Source organism: Cylas formicarius, unplaced genomic scaffold (assembly GCF_029955315.1).
Source record: "Cylas formicarius isolate icCylForm1 unplaced genomic scaffold, icCylForm1.1 PGA_scaffold_7__23_contigs__length_41026272, whole genome shotgun sequence".
NCBI classification, from domain to species: Eukaryota; Metazoa; Arthropoda; class Insecta; order Coleoptera; family Brentidae; genus Cylas; species Cylas formicarius.
In genome coordinates, this window is record NW_026844352.1 from 37,089,821 (window position 1) to 37,115,778 (window position 25,958).

The 25,958-nt window shown below is 35.5% G+C and overlaps 1 protein-coding gene across 1 annotated transcript in view; it reads left to right on the forward strand.

Moving 5' to 3' along the window:
* Positions 1 to 25,958, forward strand: part of LOC132705195 (transcription factor SOX-13) — a 104,142-nt gene that overhangs the window by 8,852 nt on the left and 69,332 nt on the right. The window contains exons 2-3 of the mRNA XM_060675652.1: positions 20,936 to 21,538; positions 24,645 to 24,792. Coding sequence (XP_060531635.1) covers positions 20,940 to 21,538; positions 24,645 to 24,792 — 747 coding nt within the window. The 5' untranslated portion in view covers positions 20,936 to 20,939. The remainder of the gene's footprint in view (positions 1 to 20,935; positions 21,539 to 24,644; positions 24,793 to 25,958) is intronic.

The following is a 25,958-nucleotide window of genomic DNA, read 5'->3' on the forward strand; positions in this document are numbered from 1 at the left end:
GTCGGCCTACCACTGATTCGCTTTAGACAGAGAAAGGAAATGTTTTCTAAGTCCCATTCTTCACTTATCTATAATTTATATGTCAAGTTCTAGATTGACAAACAAACATTGTGTAATTAACGATAGAGCGAAACATTATACAAAGGCTGCTAGTAATGGGGATTTGAATCTTTTTCTTGCTCATTTATATGAATGGGAGACCCCATTCTCGTTTTATGATTACTTTTTTTACATGTTATTTTTTTGGTGATCAAACAACATTTTCTTTGAATATGAATATATGAACATTCAAAGTGATCAATATCTCTCTAAATATATTCAACCAATATTCTTTATTTCTTGAAAAAGTTAAACATTTTAAACTTAAATTTTTTTTGACAACTAAATCAATAATAGCAGAAAGCTGATTTTTGTTTTTTTCTAAATAGTCCTTACAAAAAAACTTATTAATTATTAACACGATTAAAAAGTATTCTATATCTTTAAAGATTGTTACCATCAAAAGTAGTTCACAGAGGGATAAACACCCAAATAGGTAGTAAAATTGCGAAATAATATATTATTAGTTAGTTATATTCTTATTCGATAGATGAAGTTCATTGTTTTAGTGGGCAGTGCTGACCTACTATTTTTTTGAAGAATTAGTTGACTTGGTTTTGTCCTGGCGTAGCTGTCCACCATTGACGGCATTCTTTGTCCATTCAATTTAACTAAAAATGGTAAAGAAGCTTCGTTAAATTCACCATTCTCTTAAGGGAAACCCTCGTTCTACCCCATCCGTTTTCCCGTTTGAAATATCGCTCCGGCTTTCACGTACAATTCGGAAAACAAGTCCCACTTTTGTCTTGTCCCGGGGACCCTCTACTGCTAAACGCTTCGACGGATTCTCAACGGGAAATAAATAGGCTTTCATCGAAAAGAAAGGACGACACAAAACCAAACTTCCATTCGGAATAAATGAATATCGGATTCGGTTTTTGAATTATGGCTTTCCTTTGCATTATTCTTTGCCGGTGCATTCCCTCGCCTCTAAGTTGTTTTTTGATATCGAAATAATAACTCCTACGTTTCTTCCGTCGTGTTTCCGTATATAGGGAACTCAATCTAGCGGAAGATCAGTGGTATGGATGAGATCGATAGCAAAACACGATCTAAATATATAGATATACCTATGTTTACCTATGTTTTCTAGCTCAGTCTTAAGTTAGACGCCTTGAAGATTAATAGTTTTTAATAAAGTTCACAAGAACTGACAGCCTACCCAAACAAAAAGCCTCACTCCTCCCTTGTATAAAATATTAATGGAGAACTACTCCCTCCCATTCGTCTCACAAACACCACTTAGAAAGTTTACGTATCCAAATCACTTCTGGTTGTGTAAAACTCTTTTTCTGAACTTTTTAATGCACTGACTACTGAAAGGAACGAATGAAATATAAATAAACTATAAAATTTTTGAAACAAAATAATTTATATATAAAATATATAAATATAAGTTGTTCAGTTAAAATTAATTAATTAATTAATTAATTAATTAAATTAATCTAATAAATTTTGTCTATGATAATTTTTTAATTTAAATTTTTAAATTTTGATTTCAAAAACTGAAAGGAAGGGCGATAGCAACAAAAATTGTAGATAAATGATTTATTTGCAATGATATAATGCAAAACGATCATCGTTCTGATCCTTGTGGTAATTAAAATGTGAATTTACAATACTTACATTTACAACTTACAATACGAGTATTACTTGTGGTATAAAGGTTTTTAATAAAAGAAAGAAAAAAAACAAACTATCTATAATGATAATAGTAATAATAATAAATATTTTGTATTTAAAAACAACATTTGTAAGTTAACAAAAAATCCACGGAAGTAACGAAGGCTGCTTGCGTGTGTTGAATGAATATGTGATAAAATGATCACAAGTGTAATACAGATAGAGGTGTAAGCTGCTAGAGGTATTGAGGCTCCTGCCTATGCCGATAATACAGGAACTTGTTACCATTATTTTTATATTATGCATTTAAAATTAAAATTCTATTTGTTTTAAGTATTCATTTTTTTACCAGTCCTTTAAATAATAATCTTTAGTGAATATTAACGGGAAACTATGGGATGCATTCCCAACATCAAAAGGCTTGTTGCAGGGATGTTGCACGGCACCTACCCATTTCAAAATAAAAAAAAATGGTCAAAAAAATGCTCAAATTTGGGGATTCAACTAGACGACTCTTCCCTATACACGTTACTGTTTGCTGACGATTTGGTTATGGCCGCAGATATAGAGGACGCAGCTTATATGACAAGAAAGCTTACAGAAGAATAGGAAAGCCTAGAAATTAATATAGGAAAAACAGAATAACTCGCTGCCGGAGCCGGGCCAGAAAATATAGTTCTAGAAGGATCACAAGTAAAAATTTGCGATGAGTTTAGATTCTTCAGATCAATCTTAAGTAGAAATCCAAATTGTATCGTAGATATAGAAAATCGAATCAATCAAGGAGGAAAATTGCACAAAGAAGAGAATATCCGTAGTGGAAAGAATAGTGCTGTATAATGCAGAAACATGGGACCTCTTAAAAAATACAGCGATAAGGAAAGGAGAAGCCATGCAAAGTAGACAACTATGCTCAGAGGATCCTTTAGGATAGGAGAACATGGCGGATTGGTTGCGGAAAACGGCGCACTCCGTATTTTGATCAGCTATATATATGTATATTCATAATTTAGGGGATAAATACTCGAAATTTTTCTGGCGAATAGCTTCACACTTTTTTACAAATGGTACTCTAATGCATGTTTCTTTATGTAGTTTTGGTTAGTTTTGTTTAATTTCATTTATGTTAAATTTTAATAATAGCGTATACACATACATTTCTGTATTTTAATTTAAACATTTTTATAAGTTTGTATATATGAAAAGGATAAAATATTAAATATATTAAATTAGATATTAAATGAAATCTTGAAGTGTGCAGAGTTCGCTAAGTTTTTTTTTTTTTAATAAATATTGGCGAGGTTTGTTAAACCGATGGTCAATTTGTATCTTTCAATTCGAAAGAAAGGGAATTAGCGTCAACGTCAACCTCAACATATTAAGTTTTCGCTGTCTAAACTGAAATTATAATTTTAATTATTATTGTGCGGTATAGAAAATTTAAATTTCATCATGACAAAAAAAGTAAATTCGATATATTGGCATTGCGCGAGAATCTCGACACAAACCGGGGACGACCCGGGCTAATTAATAAAATAAATGGTGCCCACACACTTTTATATTATTAAAACGGATATGGATGCGGCCAGGCACTGCCGTCGCGGCCACTTTTAAAATTGCGTGCATCCCGTTCTAATGGCGACCAGATGTTTGAGGTGATGCTCCTGTTTTTCTCTCCGAAGACGAAATTCCCAAACGCCGCGGCATTTTAGGTCGCTCTCGAGGAATTGTTCTACAACGAACGGGAAGCTGGGGGGGGCGAGGGGGACGAAAATGAAAAACATATTGGGTGGTCCTCAGTCGAAGCATCGATTTGGAAAATTGTCTCTGGAAATTAATGCAACACCGGGTTAGTCAAAAGTAAGGGAACGCTTAAATATCTCCAAAACCTCCAAATCCGGAACTATGAAATTCAATACTAATTGCAATGTTGTCAAATTTCGCGATGATATTTATAATTCTGTGGGATGTTAATATTTTTTTTATTGCCAGTTGGCAATTTGACAACGCTGCTGTTAACATTTTTGAATTCCACATGTTCAAAAACCTTCCAACTTTTTCCAGTTTTGGAGGTATTCAAGCATTCCGGTACTTTTTGCTGAAAAAGCGGTATTCCTGCAGTTCAGTACCAGAAACAAAATATTGAAATTATGAGACCGTACTAAATTCGACATGCGATTCATTGCAACCAAAATAAACAAGATTATGACCTGTAACGTAAAATTCGTAAATCTGGTAACATTGTTATCAGCATTTTTTAATTCTGCACGCCCACAAACCCATTGCCATTGAATTTTGTCGTTCCAGCTTTGGAAGTTTTCGAAATATTTAAGCGTTCCAATACGTTTTACTAACCCGGCATAATAAATATATTGTCTGGAGTTAAATGTGTATATAACATTTTGTTACAGAAGTAATGTACCAGAAATAGGTTTCATATGTTGAAACAAAATAATCCCAGAAGATTTCACACCTAATTATCAAATAAAAAGAAAGTTTGGCAAGAATTTTTTTATCCACAGTAAGATAACGTCGGAGATAAGACATGTTAATATGGTTCGGGTCTAAGTAAAAATAATGTTGGCAACAGCGCCTCGAAATAAACGCCAGTTAATAACTTAAATCATTTTTTCTATCCTGTTACGAATCAATAAGAACACCACCATTTGTGAATTTGAACAATTTTGAATTTTTCAAACTTTTTAGGGCAATTCACGCGGATTATTTTTGTTTTTGAGCGTCAGTGTGTTGATTACTAAAAACCAGACCGCGAGAAGCGATAAAATATCCGCGAGAGAGGCGATTTCTAATTTTACGTTAAACATGATTCCCGGGGCGTTATAACACGTTTAATATAAGACGGCAATAAAGATGGCACACCTTGTATATAAACGATTGTTTAAAATTATTAGACAGAAGTTATTTACTGCGTAATAAAAACAATAATTTTGTTGTGTCTCGCTAGATGTGAAATTTTTATACTCGAAACCGAGTATTTTGTTGATGACCTTGTTGGCCTTTTAATTTATGAACGTTACATAAATTTTCATAACACAGATATTTGTTCGTTTCTCTCTCTTGGATGCGGCTTCTTTCTTTTTTGGTCCGATATAATAATAATAATAATAATATCAATATATTTTATTCAGGTAATTTCGACAAGAAAAATTACAAGAAAAGGCAAGAGTGCAGCGCCCAGACGTATTAGTCCGGGAGCCCTGGACCTTTTTTCAAAATGATAAGCAACAAGCTAATTTTTTGGAAATCGTTTCATTTCGTCAAGACGCCCAACCTTTTCCTCTGCGAAAATTGTTGTATCAGTAAAAAATTTAGCATGTTGCTCATCACTTTTTATAAATAAATAATTGATACAACTTTGAGGCGGTGGCCACCCTATAACAAACCTATTTGTTTGTAGGTCAAATTTAATTTCAAATTATATATTTCAATATCTATAGATTTAGCTAAAAATTAAACTGTTGCTGATCATTTTGGTATGGTAACTAAATTGATATGGTTTCATACCTGCGTGTATAGTTAGCTACCTGATACAACAATTTTCGAAGAGGAAAAGGTTGGGCGTCTTGACGAAATGAAACGATTTCCAAAGAATTAGCTTGTTGCTTATCATTTTGAAAAAAGTTCCAGGGTTCCCGGACTATATCTGCTTGCTGATTTCTACACTTATCCTTACACATAACATCACACCATGGTTTTAATTAATGTTTACAATTTACAATACGGTAAGTACCCACTTAATTATATAACAGAATGAAAAACTTAAACCTAGCTTTGTAAATAAAAAAACCATTAGCTAAAGTACTGTAAGTACTACAAATTTTTAAAGAATTCTAGCAGTGCACATTGGTTAGATTCTTCCTGCGCTCTGTAACTTCTCAACGTTTTTTTCATTTTTTTTCTCTTTAAATTTTAGAACACAACCACGCTTTTCTGAACGGAACGGGGCAGGTCATTATATAGTTTAGCCAAGCCGTAACTGAAAGATCTTTCAAATATACCAGATCGGTGGCGAGGAACTATGACCCCTTTAAATATTAGATTTAAGTTATTCACGTCTGTTCTAAAAGTTATTTTTTCGAAGAGGTATTCCGGATATATTGTCTTAATTATTTTGAAAAAAAGACGTTGTGACGAATTAGCTGTCAAACAAGGCCCATATACGACATCACAGTGATTAAAGACGGAGAGAACAAGAGCATCGCATAAGGTTTTTTTAAGATTTCGAGTTAGAATATGCCTTGAACTATACAACCCTTTTAAACGGCCAATAGCCCTTTGCGTACGAGTCAAAATATGCTTTTCAAAGCGAAGTTTTGTATCTAAAAGTAATCCCAAATTTTTTGCCTCGTTTCGAAGAGGAAGAGTAATATTGTTTATTTTTATGATTACTTCAGAAGCAAGACGCTTAACATCCACCGGCCGACCAAGAAACATTACAGAAGATTTTTTTGGGTTTAAAAGCAAACCATGATCTCTGGAAATTCTGTCAATACGTTCAAGGTCACTGTTGATATTTTGGCACTCGAGCTGCAATCTAGAGGGGTCAAAAACATGGTAGAGCTGCTTGTCATCAGCATACGATTGTCCTTTGCAATGTTTGAGATAATCTAAGAATTTTGTTGTGAAAATAATAAACAGTACATTGAACCTTGAGGAACTCCACTCCTTATGTCTAGGCAAGCAGACTCGACCCCGTTCAGGACCACCTTTTGCTTTCTCCCTGTTAAGCAGTTTTTAATTAAATTTACGGATGCCTCCCCAAAACCTAAGTATTTAAGAATAGTGAGTAGAATATTGTGACTAATGGTATCAAAAGCCTTAGAATAATCGAGTAGAACAGCGCACTTGCCTTCATCAATTCGTCTGATGATGTCGTCTGTCACATTAAGAAGCGCTGTAGCACAACTGTGCCCCCTCCTAAAACCGGCTTGTGTTTTGTCAATTAGTTTCTCCTTTTCAACATAATTTGTTATTTGTATATGTTGTATGTGTTATATTGAATGGCTAGGGCTATCAAATATTGTATTAATATTAATTATAGACATTTTATGGATAAAGAAAATTAAATTAGTTACCATTCAAATCCTATTTCAGGCTAAATTAGGTTGTTTTAGGCCAAACCAGGTTATAAGAAACGAGGAAAGGATCAAATTCTAACCAAAATTGAGAAGAAGTGGTTTTCCTTGATCCGATCCGATTTTCGGTTAAACTACATATGTAGACAATCTACAAAAATTCTAGGTACTCCATGCAATACCTGTGAAATACCTATACAAAAAATATTTCATTGTCTGAAATCATTAGCCATTTTTAAAAAAAATACTTTAATTTTATACTTTGCCGGTAACATCCTGGATGATTTGTGGTGATAGATCAGACGTTTACGGAGAAAAAAATTGTTTTTTTCCTTGTTATTCTTGAGCGGGATTCAAAATATTAAAAAATGTGTTTCCCCAAGCTATTTCAGCTTTAACTTAGCTCTTACTTGTAGTCATAACAAACCGAAAATTTGTCTTTCCTAAAGAAATAAGTACTAATTTTAAACGACCCTGTATAATACGGATTAAATTTTTCTTGGTAAGCCTGATATCACAAACGAAATTTTAACATCGGATTGGAGAAAAATATATTTCGAAACCGGGCACTAGATATGGATACAAAACTATTTTGGGTTCTGCGTAATCGACCATTGACCATCAATCACCCGCTAATACTTACATAAATAATTTACGACTAGAATCTCAAACAATGGTTCGTTTGATTTTTATTGTGTTGTAAAACGATCCCTAGAACACGCATATAGAAAAAATATAACGATGACGATATCGTTGGCTGCGGCCAGCGTTATAGTAATTTGAGTTCGCTAATTGAAAAATGACGTCGATACCTTGCGGTTTACAGAATCCATTGGGACTTCCGGGATACGGACCTTCCATGTGCGTTTAGTTAAGGTACAAGAACCAAATGTTCTCGCTAGTCGGACATGGGTTTCCTGTACATTTTAAATTTTGACACGCCAGATCGGCGACTAGAAAACCAAAATCAGAAAACTACTCGTTATAGAAGAAATGTTTCTATTACTTTTGACAATCTAAAGCTAGATAAAGGACAAACGCAGGAAGATAGATTAAAATAAGCAGTTACGCGAGAACTGCTACTATCTATAACATGGTTATATAACAGACAGGTCATTGATGAAGTGGACTAACAACATTTATCTAACGTAAACCATTAAAATAATAATCAATGAGTTCACTCTTTTGACGGTAGCATGTATCTTACATGTGAATGGACTAAAGTCGTTCTGGCGAATCAAGATATAATTTTAGTTTTTGAATACATTTTTGCAAAGCAGCATTCATCACTGAGTGACGTGTAAGACCATCAGAATTGACAAAAATACTATTCGCGGCAGAACGCTACCAAAAACATTCGATCGCTCCCAAACTCTTCACTAAAGGACCTGAAATGGTCGAAGGGGATTGTGTCCCATGATAATAAAGATAACGTCTTAAAGTTACACTTGTCGCACGCTTAATCAGTGCAGAATTAACTATTTTATGGTAGGAGTAGATTTTTTAGGTTGATATCTGCAGACTCGTTGTAGTTTTAGTTTTAGTTGCGTAAAAAACTAGAAAAGCACTATTTTCAAATCTGCCTCCTGCTTCGAATCAAAGCTTAACTGAAAAAACTAAAACTAAAACATCTGCAAGTGCGATTTATCAACAACCCACCCAGAGATTTGTAAATATCATTACAGCAGCCTGTGGAGGTTTTTTGAAAAACTAGAAAAGCACGTTTTCTTTTAATTATCCAAAATCAAGTCGATATCTATGTCAGTGATCTCAAGTAGATATTTGAAAATTTTGGATGCTAGAGTGTTTCCTAGCGTGGCTCGAATAATAACTTATAATGTTTCAGAGGTACAATTGGCTTATATTCAGATGACTGCTGAGATATAGCGATTCAAAAAGTGTAAGAGTATAACAAAGATTTTTTTTTCGATCCAGATTCTATGTCAAGTCAAATGAGGGCTAAAGTAACCCAGCATGAAATAAGTTAATTTTATTATATTAATTTGTAAGGGTGGATATGTCCAACACCGTTGCCCGTGCCTATAGTAGAAAACCGGCTCGCCATGCAGCCTTATAAAATACCAGTCCTATTAATGAGTGCGCTTTTTTTGCAATTCCTAACGTGTCTCCTGTATATGAGAATCAAGTACGTTTGACTTATAATAAATCATTTATTATAGTCAATAATTAGTATCTTCTTCTTTTAAAACCATCCACCTCGTTAATGACGAGAATATATCATAAACCAGTTTTCTAATATCAATTCTGTTACAATAATTTACATGGCACGGTTCGACACCACACCCAGATTGCCCATATACGGTGCACTTTACAGAGATGGTATGTGTAGATGCGTGCCAATAAAATGTGGTCAGGTTAATTGACAACTTTTAATGAAGCCAACGGGTAGTGGCGATATGTTTTACGCGAATCCTTATAATTCGGCGCGCATCCGGATGATTAACTGCCGTGCAGCATACGGTGTGTTGCAAATACGTTTACCGGTTATTTTAATTTATCTTATAGTTCGATAAAACATTCGCACGTCAATGTTAGTCGGATTACGCGTACTCTAACAGCGCCTTTTTTACATTTCAAGTACACCAAAGGTAACCTATAATCTGACATCTCTGCAATAGTGGATATTTATTCATTTCTAACCACGGCACGGCGGTACATTCATTATGACCGCACATCTCAGCTCCCTCCTCTATGGAAGAGCCTTGCACTATCGAGGAAGCACATTACCTCCTTCGTGAGGGGTTTGGATAGTCCCTCTGGCTCAATAAATTGAGCTGCTATTATTAGCACTCCAGCCCTCTAGTGCTGCGCACTGATAGTTTAGATAATAGAAGAGGTCTTTTCGGATGACAGTGTATTTTTGGTGTGTGTCGATTGCAATTGTCGCAGTAGACTCTCCGAAAGCAGCATCCTAAGTGATCTACTGAGTTAGATAATCAAAGTACTATCTGTTATTCCAAATAACATTTCCGATCCAAGCTTACCTATACATCTTCGACAGTCTTTCAGATTTGTCATTGCCCTCAATACCTACACGAGCCGAGAAATAATATTTCGCAAACTTGTCACTGTTTAGTCCCAGTATTAGGGAAACCGACGGTCCTAGAAATTTGTAAAAATAATTATTAAGGAAATAAGGAAAATGCTGAAATAGATAAGAATTACGCCCCCTGGTGGTCATTTGGTCGATTTTCTTAACTTTATTTTCCATCAGGACTGATGGGATTTGACAACTTTCTTAAGTGATGATGATTTTAATGTCTTTGATGTCGGTACCAAATTAAAATCGCACCGCGCCTTTTGCACACGGTAAATCACTCTAGCGGTTACAACCAAAGCGTCATTCTTGCTTGCTTTATATTTATTCACGCCGAGTACCTGTTGCCCGTTGCCGTTCAGGTTTTTATCGGAAATCGCGAGGACAACCTGCAACCAGCGCCGCCGCGGCCGTCGCGACCGAACAAGGAAGTTCCTCGAACAGACGATCGGGATTAATTTATGCAATTAAATATACAATTATTATTGTGGAGAACGAGTCGAAGCAAATTCAATTTGTACCGTTACGAAATCACGTACGGTCGTGTAGAGATATAACTGGTTGATTGTCTACGCCATATTTCAGAATCAAGTCGCGAAGAGAGCAATAAAAGCTGGATGGAACGAGATCGCTTAGAAATTCTATATCTCTCTACCCGGACCGGTATACCGGATTCGAAAAACCGCTTTTCAAATCGGCAGTTTTTGCGGCGCGGTAAATAAAAACGTTCCGCCTGTCAACGGCCGTATACTGTAAAATTGTTCTTCCGTCATTCGCCTATATAGTTTTTTTTCCATGTAGATTTATTGGCCGTGATCGATTTGGCGGATTTGGTACGCATCCTGCTGAATGCCGTTCCTGCTTGCTTGGGACACGTTAGAGAACACACGTAACCTCTCTCAGGGAACATTAAACAACTAGAATTCAAACTAGTGGGATCTTTATCGCCTTGACGTAAACGTATAATAACTGATCCAAACGCCGTGCAAACGCACAAAGTAACTTAACCTCGCGGCAGCCTCGCTGCTAGTCCTTCGGTCGTTTACTCACGAAAACAGCTACAAACTTACAGCTTCTGACCAGGAACCTCCTCAATTTCCGCCGCATACACCTTCACCTAACCTAACGTAACATCTCCTGTCCTTCCCCACACTACCGCACGAGCACGTACCCATAACATGCATCGACAACGAAAATTCATAAACCACCTAACAGGTGGGTCGGCTTCACCTTTTATAATGTTTATTTTATTTTCCTTTTCCGATTTTATTGTGAATTCCTATCATCCACAAATTATTGGCTCGGATTTATGAGCCACGTCAGGTAACATCCATATGAGATGAGCTCGAATGGTTTTAGAGAAAATACGTGAAAAACTACTTTACAATACAAAAATTATATAAAAAATCTAAAATACACTCATTCAAAATTCTGGTAATAAAAAACTCATAGCACTTTCTCCGGGAGAATTACGTTGGTGTAATCCACAACTCCGAAATCTCAGCTAGTTAGGTTGGGTGCATGCCTAGTTCTTCTCGTGGTGGGTATCCATTTGCTCTTTTGCAGTAAAAAATCCAGCAATACCAGACAAAAAAAAACTAATCTGAAAATTGATGTCAATATATTTTTTGGCAAATATAATCTAATCTACTACAAACATAGATCTCCATTTTGATTTTTACACCTGATAGATCGTTTTTCGGGAAATGATTGTATCATTGTAACTCAGTGTTACTCAAGCATTCAGCAGAAAATCTGTTAATTTCTCAACTATCAACTCTCAAAACTCCATTACGTAAAGTAATCAAATAACGACTAAAAAATGTTGTACACCAATTATGCACTGATCAGGCGTACGCAAGATATAATTTTAAACGTCAGTTTCATTAAACACTGGCGCGAATCAATTGGAACGTTTTCGATACTTTATTGGGAGCTATGAGATGTTTTATGTTGGATCAAAACATTATTAAGTTCTTACGGTCACGTCACAAGTCAGTCAGCGAATGTGTCCGTGGTATTTTATGCCCAAATGCCCAAAGTAAATTATGCAACACGTTTATAAAATTCTTCATACTCGTTTATGAAACACTCGCTCCGCTCGTGCCTAAACGAACTCGTTAATAAGATGTCGTTTATAAATAGTATACCTACTATTTTAAATGCACGTATTAATGATAATGTATCATGTTTTTTGATTCGTTCCCAATGTGACTATTAAAACTCCTTTATTAAATCCTTGATACTGGTCTCGTGCCAGAATGTTTGTCAAAAACTATATTTTTCTCTATGATAAATTCACGTCTCTCAATTTGGAACCGACCTAGGGTACTCGATATATTTTTTTAAACGCCAAAGGCGCGCGGAAACCATATACTCGGGGAATATTTTACTAGATAAATTTAACTGAAGTTGTAGTCCGGGAGCTGAAGACAGCAGAATTATTTTTATGCTTACGTTGTTGCGGCGAAATGGTCATAAATTGAAGTGGCTCAAAACTGATTTAAAGAAATGTGGCATTAATCTCGTACTTTCCTTATGGTTGGTTAGTTAATAATTTATTCAGCTAATTTATTTTGGCACGAATTTCACAAAATTAAATCATTACTTATCACGGCTAAGGCTTGGTTTATTTCAATTTTTGGCCCAACAATCTTTTAGCCCGTATTAGTTATTTAGAAAGCTGTAAATAAAAAACAAGATTTTTGTGCCCGTACTATTGCAGGTGGGTAACGACGCGTACATTCGATATATATTACCATTCTTAATTCACAATTTCCAAGTGAGGCCGCGCCGTTTCTCATCACGGGGCCAAGATGGAAACTGACCACATTCTGAACCGAGCAATTTTCGATTTATAAGGAGGAGATGTCTGAATCGGAGCCCAATTTCCGATAGATAAACGACCATTTATAAATAAATCTGTACATACGGGCCACACGGAGACAATTTTCCACCACATCGAAAACTAATATTTTTGGTTGGAGAATTCAGTGTGTAACGGTGACCTCTGCGAAGACCAATCGGTCAAATTGGGGTCAAATCTTTATCGTAGTTCTAATTATTAAACACAATAATCATTGTTTTATGGCGAAACGAGGATTTGAATGCGTGATTTTCATGCGAGCGATGCAACATTGGGGAATAAAAAGCTAATTATGGAATTGACGATAACCCAGTATATGCAAAATCAAAGTTTCAAGGGTTATCCTTTTTTTAACTCGTGGCTACTATAAGGTATATTTTTCATCTTGGAAGTGTGTGATGGAAAATAGCATTCACTCTTATCTGACGTAAATTATTTTGGGACCTAGATCCGCGATTATATTATCTCAATATGTAAGACCAGACAAACTTTATGAGCAAGGTCAAGGACATACATATATATTACTGAAACGAGTCTATCATAAATTTAGACAGACATATATATGTCATATTTGTCCAGGTTCAAGCAATTTTTGTTTATTTGGAGTTTCCATGAATGTATAAATCCGGACATGTATAAAACTATAATTTATAATATCGGTATAGTATATTATGAAACAATTTTGGTAAACGAAATGCAAAAAGTTTACCAAATGTGTTGCATACTATTCTTTTTCTACGACCGTTAGTTTTTGCGAACATTTTTGCAAAACAACAGGAATATGTATACTGATATGACCGTCCGACTTGACAAATCTTAAAATTCAAGCCGTGCGGTAAAATCTCCGAAAACATCCGATTGCTCCCAAGTCCGTGCGGCAAAATCGTGGAAATGTCCGAAGTGGCTCGGATCCGTGGGACAAGAAACTCGCGTGGTAAAGTGACGCTTCCCGCACGCTAGATCGTTGCATAATTAGGTATTTTACAGAAGGGAGTAGAAAATAGTATATTGTGCAAAAGTGCGGTTAACGGCATTTGACTCACAATTTTATTTGACACGAGCGGAGCGAGTGTTTAATAAACGAGTGACTTAAAAAGTTTTCCGAACTTGTTGCATACTGTACTTTTTCCACGACCGTTGGTTTTTGGGTACATTTTCACATAACAACACGAATATATTCACTGACATGAAAATATCTCCGAAAACTTCCGATTGCTCTCAAACCCGTGCGGTAAAATCACGGAACGCACGGTAGATCGGTGTCTAATTAGGCTTTTTAGAGACGGAAGTAGAACAATATTTTTTCTAGTCTCTAAAATACATTGGTTTTCATGGTCGTGAGCCACTGCCCACGGTATATTGACGTCACACGTTACATTGAATCTATTTGAGCTGTTTTGCAACAATGTATCCAAAAACTAATGGTCGTAAAAAACATAGTATACAACCGTTGATACATTTGCTTGAAGGTGTATCACTACTCGTTATCAAGTGTATACTGTGTTTACACTTGATAACGTTCAGACACACACAACACAACTGTGTTTACACAGTTTACACTTGATCACGGGTAGTGATACAACTGTCTGAAACGTTATGTAAAGACAATGGAAGTTCGACATCTTTTTAGTATTTCTACGTTGAACACTTCTCGTCATTCCGCTTAGCTCTTGATCAAAGTGGCGTTTCTTACATTTGTGGGATAATAGGCAATTTCTACGAGACTGCACTACGTGTTCCTATGTACTGTATATAATTTTACGTCTCTTATGCCTCCATTCTAAAAGAAAAGAAACTACTGTAGCATATTATTATTGCACACTACCGATATTTTTTCGGCAAGTAAAACTTGAAAGTACATGATATAGTCGCGACAGCTCGTTTCTACACTAAAATTTATGTTTTTCTTTGTCTACCGGTAGTTTCCCGTAATTACGAATTTTGGGATCGAGTAAAGTATACAAATGAAAACGAAAATAAACTGAACCGTATCTCTGAAACTTTGCCCGCGTCGAATTCAAAAAGAGCTCTTTGTGAGTGATTTTAATTATCCAACAAACAAATAATACCGTTTTTATTCCGGAATAATATAGAAATGTAAATTGAGAGTAACGAAAAAACAAAAAGGAAAACGATCATGAGACGACCGGAAGCGCCGGAGATAAAAAGCTGGCGATCGCGTATCCGGTGGACCAATAAAACTGAATAATTTATTTTTCCACTTGCTTAAGCTCGACTTGATGGTATAGTATTTTTACGATAAGTTTAAAGTGACGTCATAGATGGCAATTTTTACCAGCAACGCAAACATTTTCATTACTCGAAATCAATTCCAAGGATGAACAATAATGACTTTTCGCATTTTGGTGGGACTAAAACCTTTGAGAGGAAAGGAAAACGGATGAAATTGTCTGTGACTAATTGAATTAAAAATGTGGTGTAGGAGGTGGACAGGGAGATTAGACATGTAATAGTAAAACGGTAAAACATGCACTTATGATTGAAACCTGATGAATTTTGCCCACATAACGGCAGTTTAAACTTATCATGAAAATACTATATCACAGAAACGCTTTAAATATCTTCTTGAGCACTTGATTAGAGTTTGGTGTTCCTATAATACTGGCATTCTTCTCTCTCTCTCTCTTCTCCGTCATCCTTGAAAAAATATTAAACAGAGCAACTAACGATTAAATCCATTTAATTTTTATCTCACCATTACTACACACATTCAGCACGAGATGTGTCTATCTGTATTTCGCCACTATGTCACGGAATAGAAAATCAAGGGGCCAGTTTGAAGCCCCAAAACTGGTCCCTCTTATATTTTTCCGTCACCGTGTATAGATAGGTTTTCCAAAGACACTGGGGGCCAAGGGCGGGAGCGGTAACGGCGGCGGCGGCGGCGGCGGCGACGGCAGCAGCCTCGCGCTTTATTGATTGCCCGTGTCGAGGCAATTTTTGTCGCGACAAAGCGGGACAACAAATCTAATTTCTCAAATAAATATTTTCATCGTTCATAATATTATTTCTGTTTCATTTTGGGCGGCGTTCCGAATAGGCGCGCGGCCTCTTTCGACTCGCACTTTTAAGCTTATTATCTTTTCCGTTCGCTTTTCTTGGTAAATAGGTACCGGAGGAAATTTCGAGAGCTTTTTTTTAAAGCTCGGCTGGTTTCACTTTTAGCTTAGTAACACCCGGATTCTCCGCTCGGCCTGCGTACACGGTGTTCAATAAGTTATCAACAGAAAAAAATAAGTTTATATGGGACACCACGTATATTTTCTATTTAATTTTTTATTATATATACGATCAGTTTTTTTAGAAAGAGAAATTTAAAATGTCCGTTTGGCCCACTATGTACGTAAGGGGTATACAATAATTAAAAAACGCCTAGGCTAAATAAATATAGAAGTTAATTTTGAATATCGGCTAATTAAGCGTCAAATTTTTGTAATTCAAAATTCAGGAAGTCGAGAAGTAAAACTACATCTAATTGTATTATATTATTATTATATTAGAATATTACCACACAACGTCCTTTATTATTATTAGTGTAAGTTGCAGAAATGATTAATTGCAGTCTATATCCGTAGAGTGATACTGATTTAAATTTTCTATGTCTATTTTCCTGAATATCTCAATGTGCAACGGTAGGCTTTGTTTAGCTGCACCGCAAATATTTTTTTCTTTTGTTAGATGTTCTTATTTTGGTTAGTTAGAATTTCGAATAAATTTTCTTCTGCAACTTTCAACTCTAGCAATCTACAGATCTGTAGGTCGTGTGCCATATCCCAAACATTTTCAGTTGTTTGTGGTTTGTTTTTCAATTTAATGTAATTTTTCAGAAAAGCAGTTATCTTGCCTCGTCAAGAGTATCTCGAAGGACGTGGCACGCGAAATTTCAACACTGGAACTTCTCTAAACACCCCGTCTACAGTGGAACGCTGTTTCTGGCTTGTGCAAATCCAAAATTATCCTCGACGTCTGTCCCGAAAGCGCCCGCGTCCGCTAACGAAAAGGCCAAAGAACAACGGAAAGCCGTGCGGTCGAATTGTTCCCCAGACAAAACACTTCGAAAATAAAAGCCAAACGCGATCCTATTTCGACCAGGAACACAAAGGGGACACTTATTCTTGTTCCCGGCGTATAAATAGCCAGCGCTTACAAATTAATTCACATGGAAGATGTATTTTTCATTCACAAGACGGGACGACGGTGAAACGGCATTTAGGACAATGTCTTTTGTGAATCGTTCGATTGTTTTCCCGTGTTCGAGTTTTAAGTACGAAATATTTAATGCCGATCCGAGCGGTGCGTAAATTTTGAATCGTATATCAGAGGCGTAGTTTCAATTTTTAGCTCGTTCGACTAATGATTTTTTCACCACAAAACATTTGGGTTGCTGAAAATAAATATGTAATAATGATCAGAAAAAATACGGGGTTTCCAGTAAAGTGTGACCAACTGTCGCCTTTAGCTTGGACACGATAAACAAAATGAAGCGTTATGGGTTTTAAGTTTTATATAATAAAATTTTAATATGATGCGTACACATCAGAACTAAGTTTAATATATTTTTGCTACTCTTCTTTGATAAAGGCAAAATATTACCCAGTTATTTCTACAAGAACAGTGAGCACGTCATAGCAACAAATACCGTATAGCTTACTATTAGAGTATTATAAGTATCAGATAAATTTGGAGAAATTAACGTCTGAAATTGATTTAAATGAAAAATCAAGGTAAAGACCTAAGAATAAAGTTGGGAAAACCCAGCTGCCTTCTCATAATCGAAAACTAACATAGTCTCATTTCAATAACCTTCTTCACAGAGCCTGAACCACGAATACACCAAAATTATTGTTTTCTTTTATTTTTCTTCTAAACCATTTTTAGGGAAACTTACTTTACTTACTGGTTAATTATTTTTTAAGCACGGTTTTTGCAAATAAAAAGACCGTGTCAAATAATGAGTGATTGTGTAAATGATTTAATGGGACCAAAAAATTGTGTGTCTGCGTCCCTTAACGCTGAAGCGAATCCAAAAGCGGACGTTTTGTAACGGGATGAGTTTAAATAGAAAGGGTATCTGTTTGAAAGGGGGGATGTTCGAATGACTATGCAAAACATAGGTATTAGCGATATTGAGGGATGCGGCTCGTCAAAATACAGAATCGTACAAAGGCTATCTGAATGGGAGACTGTTTTGTCATCGTGCTCCGTTTTATTTTAACAGGTTTTCAATTATTCGACCATTATGGCGACTGGCTTTACCTTTTCGTTTTTGTTTGTGCGATGGTTCGATTAAACACTTTATAGGATCATTTTGCTTAATTATCTCCGTCGAAGTAAATAATCTCCTGTAAAGATATTATATCTAATCTCTGATATCTTTAGAAAAACAAAGTAAAATTTAAGAATTCTAGATTTTCGTAAACCTGATTTTGGGGTTTAACTCTGTTGATGATGTTAAGGCTGTCTATAAGAAAAATGTCAAATTTTAACATGCATTATTTTATACACGCTGACCATCCTCAGATCGAAGAATGTAAAGCCAAAATTAACCACGATAATTAAACTGCGAGTGATCCTTTTTTTGCATGACGTCCTTTGCAACCAAGTAAAGAAAGAGAGACATTTGGTCTGCAAATTGACTACTAGAGTAATTTTATCGCTCATCGCTACTTTCCTGACTATTTTTGCTCTTTCCCAAAGAGGGGACTATTTTCATAACCCTTACGTTCCAAGAATTGGTCGAAATACCACAAATTTGACAAAATAAATAAGAACTAAAAGTTCAGATTTTCACGAAATTATATATTATGACATGACAGTTGTTTCGACAACACCGTGTCTTTATCAAATGTGACATTTGATTGTCATGTCATAATATATAATTTCGTGAAAATCTGAACTTTTAGTTCTTATTTATTTTGATAAATGGATTTTCATCAAGTAAAAGCCACCTCAGTTCAATTTACCACAAATTTGACTCCTATCAAATTATTGTTAAACTTTGCTTTCTTGGATTTCTTGGATTCTACTTTTGCTCCTGAGATTCTTTCATGACTAAGCTTTACAGGTGTCGTATATAGAAACAGTAGATATTGGTTATAACGCCATCGTTAGAAAATTACTTCGTTACAATCGATCGGTCGATCGGTGACCTGTCAAAATTATAATATGAGAAAATCATACATATTAAGGTTGGTAAAAAAACGATTTTTTTTTGGAGTTGACACACAAAAACTAGTTGTTAGTTACCTCTAGAAAATACTTACCACGTACGAGCTCTTAATATTAATGGGAAGATTATATATAAATAATCATATCTTATCACCAATAGATCATTAAGCCAATTTTATTTGACAATTTTTATAGGAAATTGAAGGCTCTACAAAAATGATCTCTTATACTTTTTCCCTAAATCGAACCGTTTCAAAGATATTCGAAGTCAAAGATTGAAGACTTAAAAAAAAAATAACTTTTTGTTCTGAAGTTTGAAGTTTATTGGCCAGTAACATCAGAACCAAGGTAGATTTAAAAAATGTGAGACAAAACTGAAAATCCCAATTATAAATCCGATATTGAGGATCCGAAAGTCGGCAATATCATTTTGGGTAAAAGAGTGAAATATCATCGTTCATGACACAATGCATGTTTGCTTAAAACATAGTTATAAATTATGAATTTAAAATTGCATCGGTCATTCTTCATTTAAATTAAACTTTTTTCTTTGCTAGTTGAAACATCCCCGAGATGATTAGAATGAGTTTTTAGAATTCTCACTAATTTTCCTAAGAGTGGTGCCTCAAGATGAAGTTTGTTTTAAATACCCTGGTGCAACACTTGAAATTTTGCACTCCCATTTTTGAAGTGAAGCCAGTTCGTTGGCTTTAAAGTGCAGCACTGGTCCATTATTTGTCACGTTGAGGCTTCTCTACATTTTGAACCACTTAAATAAAGCCTGATCACTAATTTCGTAATTTGATATTCTGATTTTCTTTGTCGCTATATTGGAGCCACCACTAGTGGAATCATTTTCGATTTTGTTCCGTGTTTTCCAAATTGTTGCGATAGTAGAATGAGAAACCTGTTGAACGGGGGGGGGGGGGGGGGCTATGTGTACATTTATAGCTTTTTCACTTTTCTTCTACACTGAATACCTTACGTTTTTTATAGAGTTGTTCATAGCGCGTGTTAGTTTACCGCATTTACAGAATTACCCACGTCAACTGTCGTTACATCCGATAGGAAGCGGATATGTCCCAATAAAAAATATACCGGGTGACACAAGAAAGTGTATAATATAAGAAAGTATATAATTTTTCAACGGCTTGAGACAGCGATTTGAAATTTTAGGCTGAATGTCCACTTTTTTCACAATATTCACAGCAATGAAAAAACAATAAAAGTAAATACATTTTTATAAAAACGTACGTACGTATATATACAATACTTACGTTAGTTTTTAACTGTAGCCCGTATTCCAAAAGCATATAAACTTTTTACCAGAATAAAACACTCTTAACAAAAAATTATAATCGTTGAATCTCAGAAGAAACTCTCCCTTAAATTTTATTTTTCTTTAAATACTAATCCGATTTTTCTATCTTCTGCATAAGCTTGTCGAGAATTTCCTCCGCATTTTTAATCTTACCAATTAATCGATTAATCAATTAATAATGAATAGAGGCAAAGCCTCCTAAGTAATACTTTGTTTTTATTTTATTATTATTTGTCATTTCCACTCAAACCGGAAGTGACTACATATTGTCAAAATATTGGACATTCAGCCCACATTAACCCTTCAAAATTTCAAATCGCTATCTCAAGCCGTTTAAAATTTATTGCGTGTTCCCAATTTCTTGTGTCACCCGGTATACTTGTTAAAATTTAGATGGAGTTTAAATGGGGCTGTCAATTTTCGTCGTTATACCCAACATGTCGTTATATGCGATGTCGTTATTCGTGATATCTTCTACATAACAAGTCCTCATCAAGTCAACTAGCTTCAAGACACGCTAAATCTCTAAAATCACGCAAGCTATGGATGCCAGTTTATAACTAAGGCATATAATAAGGGACTAAAATACTGACGTGAAATTTCGAGCTTTTTTTTACATGCTCGAACACATATGTATGAGGGATTTTATCTCATTTAAAGTGCCAATTTTTGATCTTTTCCAGAAATATGTCTTCGAAGCGGAAGTCTCCACCGACGAAACTGCACGAAGGCAACGCGAGCGACACCCCCGTCTATCAGTCGAACATCGGGGGTAGCGGCAGCGACGGCGGAGGTCTGACCGACCTAGACGAAACGAGTAGCAACAATCTAAGCGATATCTGCGAGGAAGAGGCGAACAATATGGTAAACAGTTCGTCCGCGTTTTACAAATTATCGGAACCGTCGTCCCCGAGCGCCTGCGGTAGCGAAATCGACGACGCTCTCGAAGAAGAACACACTCCACCGAGCAAAACGGCGAGGATGTGCGGCTCCGATCCGAACTGTTCGCCGATGGCGTCGAGCATCTCGACGCTATCGCTCCACGCAGAACAGACGGATAGGCGACGGAACTCGTCCGAGTGTAGTTCGCCCGGTTCGGACGTTAAGACTAGTTTTCATTACAACAATAACAATAGTAGTTTGCTTAACAATAACAGTTCCTTGCATCCGCTGAAACGGTCGATGGACGACGTCCTCAAACGGTTGACGTCGAAAATTAACAACAGTTCGATCAAGGAGGAGCGTCGGCCGACGCCTTCGTCGACCCCGAACTCGACCCATAACTCGTAAGTAGATTACGGATTAAGTTTCCAGCACAACAATCTCAGATCACGCTGCTTCACAGGGTTCATTTAGTCGCAATCTACGAAAATTTAATGTAATAATAATAAAGACAATCCCAAAAAATGATTTAAAGATGTCAGTAAATTTTTATATTAGAGTCACTTCATCGTAAATAGGTTTCTGCTTTGTTGTATTGCTAGCAATGTCAGTATACCCGGACGCAACCCAGGGGCGTTAATACTTCAAAAACTGAATCGTTTTTTTATAAATAAAATACGTTATGTACTTTTAACGAGATAGTGCTCCAAATTAACGCTACATAAAGCAAATTAGTACTAATTATTGGCAACCCTTAGTACCTCAAAGGTTTGTAAATATGAGATCTGTGTGGTGGTAATCTTTCTGTGTTTCGTGCTATATACGCCATATCCAACTAATCGACCTTAATCGTCCCGTTTTCTGATCTGAACCTATCTACTTCCATTATAGTCTACAAATCGTAAGTTCCGTAGTTTTATATTTAGAAGAATAAATTTTAAATTCTTTTTGGATATTTTTTCCATTATTTTGCAAACGATGTACTGTCTGCGTCCTCGGCTTCTTGAGCCTTAACCTTTTGAGTCCTATCGTATCTACTCTATCAGGGTTGTGCTAGTGTCAGTGAAAGCAGCGTTAAAAACCCAATCGAAGATCCTACACCGTTTAAAATTTAATATAGAAGAGCCTTAATTAAAACAAATTAGAACGTCGGGCTTTAACTGTATAATTAATATACGTAAAAATTAAATTGGGAATCGTTATTCCCGTTGCTTCTTATCGTCGACTGTTTCCGATAATTGGATTTATTAACGTTATTAGTTTTTAATCGATCGGTTCGGCGCCACTAATTGGATTTTCAATTTGAATACTTATATATAATTTTCGTTTTTAATAATTAGAAAAAAATAACATTAATTTCGCTTTGCGCGTGAAACAAAAATCGCAGCGGTAAAATAATGGTTGTGCCATACTCAAACTCCCCGTCTGGTTGCCTTGACCGACCATATTAAAAGGACGGTTACACACACATGCAGATAAATGACATAACATTTTTTTCGTCTTATTTTTATGGCCGCGACATTGTTTGTTTCGCCATTCATTCATTTCGACGATAAGTGCTCAATGTATCATTTGTAACCAATTCATTAAACCTACGGGCATCGTCTTTCTATTTCTTAATAAACAATACAACATTATAAGATCAAAACCTGTATTTTGTGGTATTAAAGCAACTGTGGAAACCGCTGAAATGAAAAGCGTTTTAACGTATGGATGGTAGGCGTCGCAGAAGATCTTGAAACTAAAATTACGGTGGATTTAAGTTTATATGCTATTTTGTAAAACACATTTTCATGTAAAAAGTATTATAAAAAGAATTACGGCCTTAAGTCAGAAAAAAAAAATAGTCGTCGAATGTATATTTCTCTTCCTTTAAAAAAATAATAAAAAAAGTATTATGAAACTAACTAAAAATATTTGAATATTACAAACATTGTGAGATCTATAGTTTAAAGATAAAATAGAACATTTTTTCAAACAATGAGAACAAAACACTAAAAAGTGCGTAGTAGAAACAACCCCAAAACTAGTATAAAAAAAGGCATTTTTCTCAAAATTATATATAATACCTGTACAAAATACGGTACAAAAAAAAGTTATGTACACATATACATAATATTGCATTTTCTGCTTCTTTATATCGTCAGCCAAGCAAATTGACAAGTTCGCTTACCAATATATTCCGTTTAATATCCAATATCTATGCCGCATATATATTCAGATTTCCTCATTTTATTATAATTACTTCAATCTTCTTCGGGAACATAAAATTGCATTCTGCATACTACACGAGATACATAATTCAGTCTTTTATCTAACGATATATTGGAAATCTTATATGCAACGTCTTAATAGTATGGGTACGCGCGCAATCACGGTTTTTATAATCGCGGCAAATTTAAATTTATGAAATTTTATACGTAGAGGCGGAGAGCATATATAAAGGAATTTTTAAAAGAGACTCCATATGACACAGAGACGATTTAAGTTTAAAACGTTTCCATGAATTTTTATTGCTAGCACTATTTAAAATTTACAAAAAGGCATCAACGTTACGAATAACACGGCAGTACCCAAATAGGGTTCCATTAATCTGATCTCTGATTTTCCGGATTGCCCGCTATTCATTTTCCTTATTGGTTATTGCTTCTTAGAATGTGACCTCACTTTCCGTACTACTTTTTCCAAAAATTCGGAGAAACATTGCAAGTCGGTCAAGGCTACGTTCTACGAACACACAGTCAGCAAGAACAAAAAAAGTATAGAATCCGACGGGTAATTTGTTGGAGCTCCTTTTCAAAAAACTATAAGATCAGATGGACCCGACTATTTTGTGTGATTTTTTGCTCTTTTTTGGCTTATATTTTCATTTCATGAACAGACTGTTAATAGTAAGAATACTTCGTAGGTATCTAACTTACGAGGGCGGTCTGTTCTTTTATATGCTTGACTGAACTGTGCTGACATTTGTGAAAAACTTAAGGTTCTGCCCATATTCTTGATAAGCATCATTCAAAACATATTAAGGGTTATTTGTTGATCATGAAAATCACAAAAACTAATCAGAAAGACCACCTGCGGTGTTGAAATGTTAAATCTAATTTTGCAAAAATTGAATCCTTATCGTCTCTCCACTTGCCAAAGCATATCAAGGAATGTGATATTGAATTTTGTACATTGGTATATATAGGGCGCTTATTCAGATCTAAAGGATATTGTATACTGTATCTTTCACCGTAACCGGTCTACGTGTGCTACGCAAAAAAAACAAAGAAGATTAAAGAGATTCCCTTACATGTGTTTGCATTCCTATCTCCTCGAAAAATCTCCTTGAAACAATACGGTTTTTTGCGAACACATATCTGGTTTTGTTCTTTACTCTGCGGTAGCGAACTTATTTATTCTTTTTGATGTCATTCTGTTCCGGAAACGTTCACGTTTTTGTTTATCCCCGCGTGTTCACGACGAAAACACACTTTTTGCAGATAACGATGTTTGTTTCTTTTGCAGCGACGTCGAGCCAGCGACGGCAATTCAACACGCTTTGTCCGGCGACACCATAATGGAGAAGGACAGAAAGTTGTCGGAGTTGATTTTTCAACTTCAGATGGTCAGGGAACAGCTGCTGACGCAGCAGCAACAACAGGAAGCGAACAAGGTTAGTGCACAATTTATTTCTATTACTCACTAAGACTGTTTGTGCCTTTTTTCGAAACAAGTCGGAACACTTAAAAGATTTTATCTATGGCCAACCGATAAAGGTCTAAAATGCAACTTTGACTAGTCATGGTAGTGCTTTTAAAGTAAATTCAACAGACAACAAACGTACTGATGAAAAATTGACGAAATTGAATAAAAAACTGTTTAATAACACCCCAACCCACTGGTTGGACAGCTTAAATCTGGATGATTGTTTTTCTTTTGGATTCTCGGTAGATGGCGTTGTAATCTCAGAAAAGACGTATCCTATTTACCGAGAAATACTATGATTATTATGAATATTATGATTCTCACTCTAGTGTTATGATACTTTCTTTTTAACATATTTTTTTTTAATCCTTACTCTAAAATCACGCAGTAACCAGGCGTGCTGAAAACTGTCACTTTAAAAGGGGTTATAAGGGACCAAATGTTTTCAGTACATTGAAGGTACTTTTTGACGATAGTTCTGATGGTCACGTCATACGTACCCAAAAAGTAAACGTTGCACAGAATAAAACTTCGTACAAAACCTGACGCCGCTCCACCAGTGGGTTTGGTTGGGGGTCATGTTTGGTATTAATAAGCAATCCTTCCATTCATTATTTAAAAGCATTTTCTATTGATTGACTACTTGTGTAATCCTCGAGATATTCCACCGTTTCCATACTTTTTGAACACCCGGTATAATTTTCTTCAAAATCTTTACCGCAGAACTAGCTGTAAAGCAGTAGGTACGCCATTAAAAGCTTCCACTTCGCGCGATCACCTTACAACATTCGTGGCAAAGTTGTCTTTTTGGAATGAATATTAAAAATTCAGCAAAATCAATTTTATTTTTTTCCGAAACTATACGTCGTGACGAGCAAATTTCCCACAAAGGGTTATTCTTAGTTGGCCAACACATTTTACACAAAACGCTTATTTTCTAATATGTATTACTGAATGTATCAACACAAGGGAAACCTTTTCGTGTATGATCTTTCTTTTTCGGGGCTAGAAGAAGTATTGTTTACATTATAAGAGTGTTACAGAGGAATTTCAAAAATTTGCAGCACAATTTTAAGAATATATATATATATATATATATATATATATATATATATATATATATATATATATATA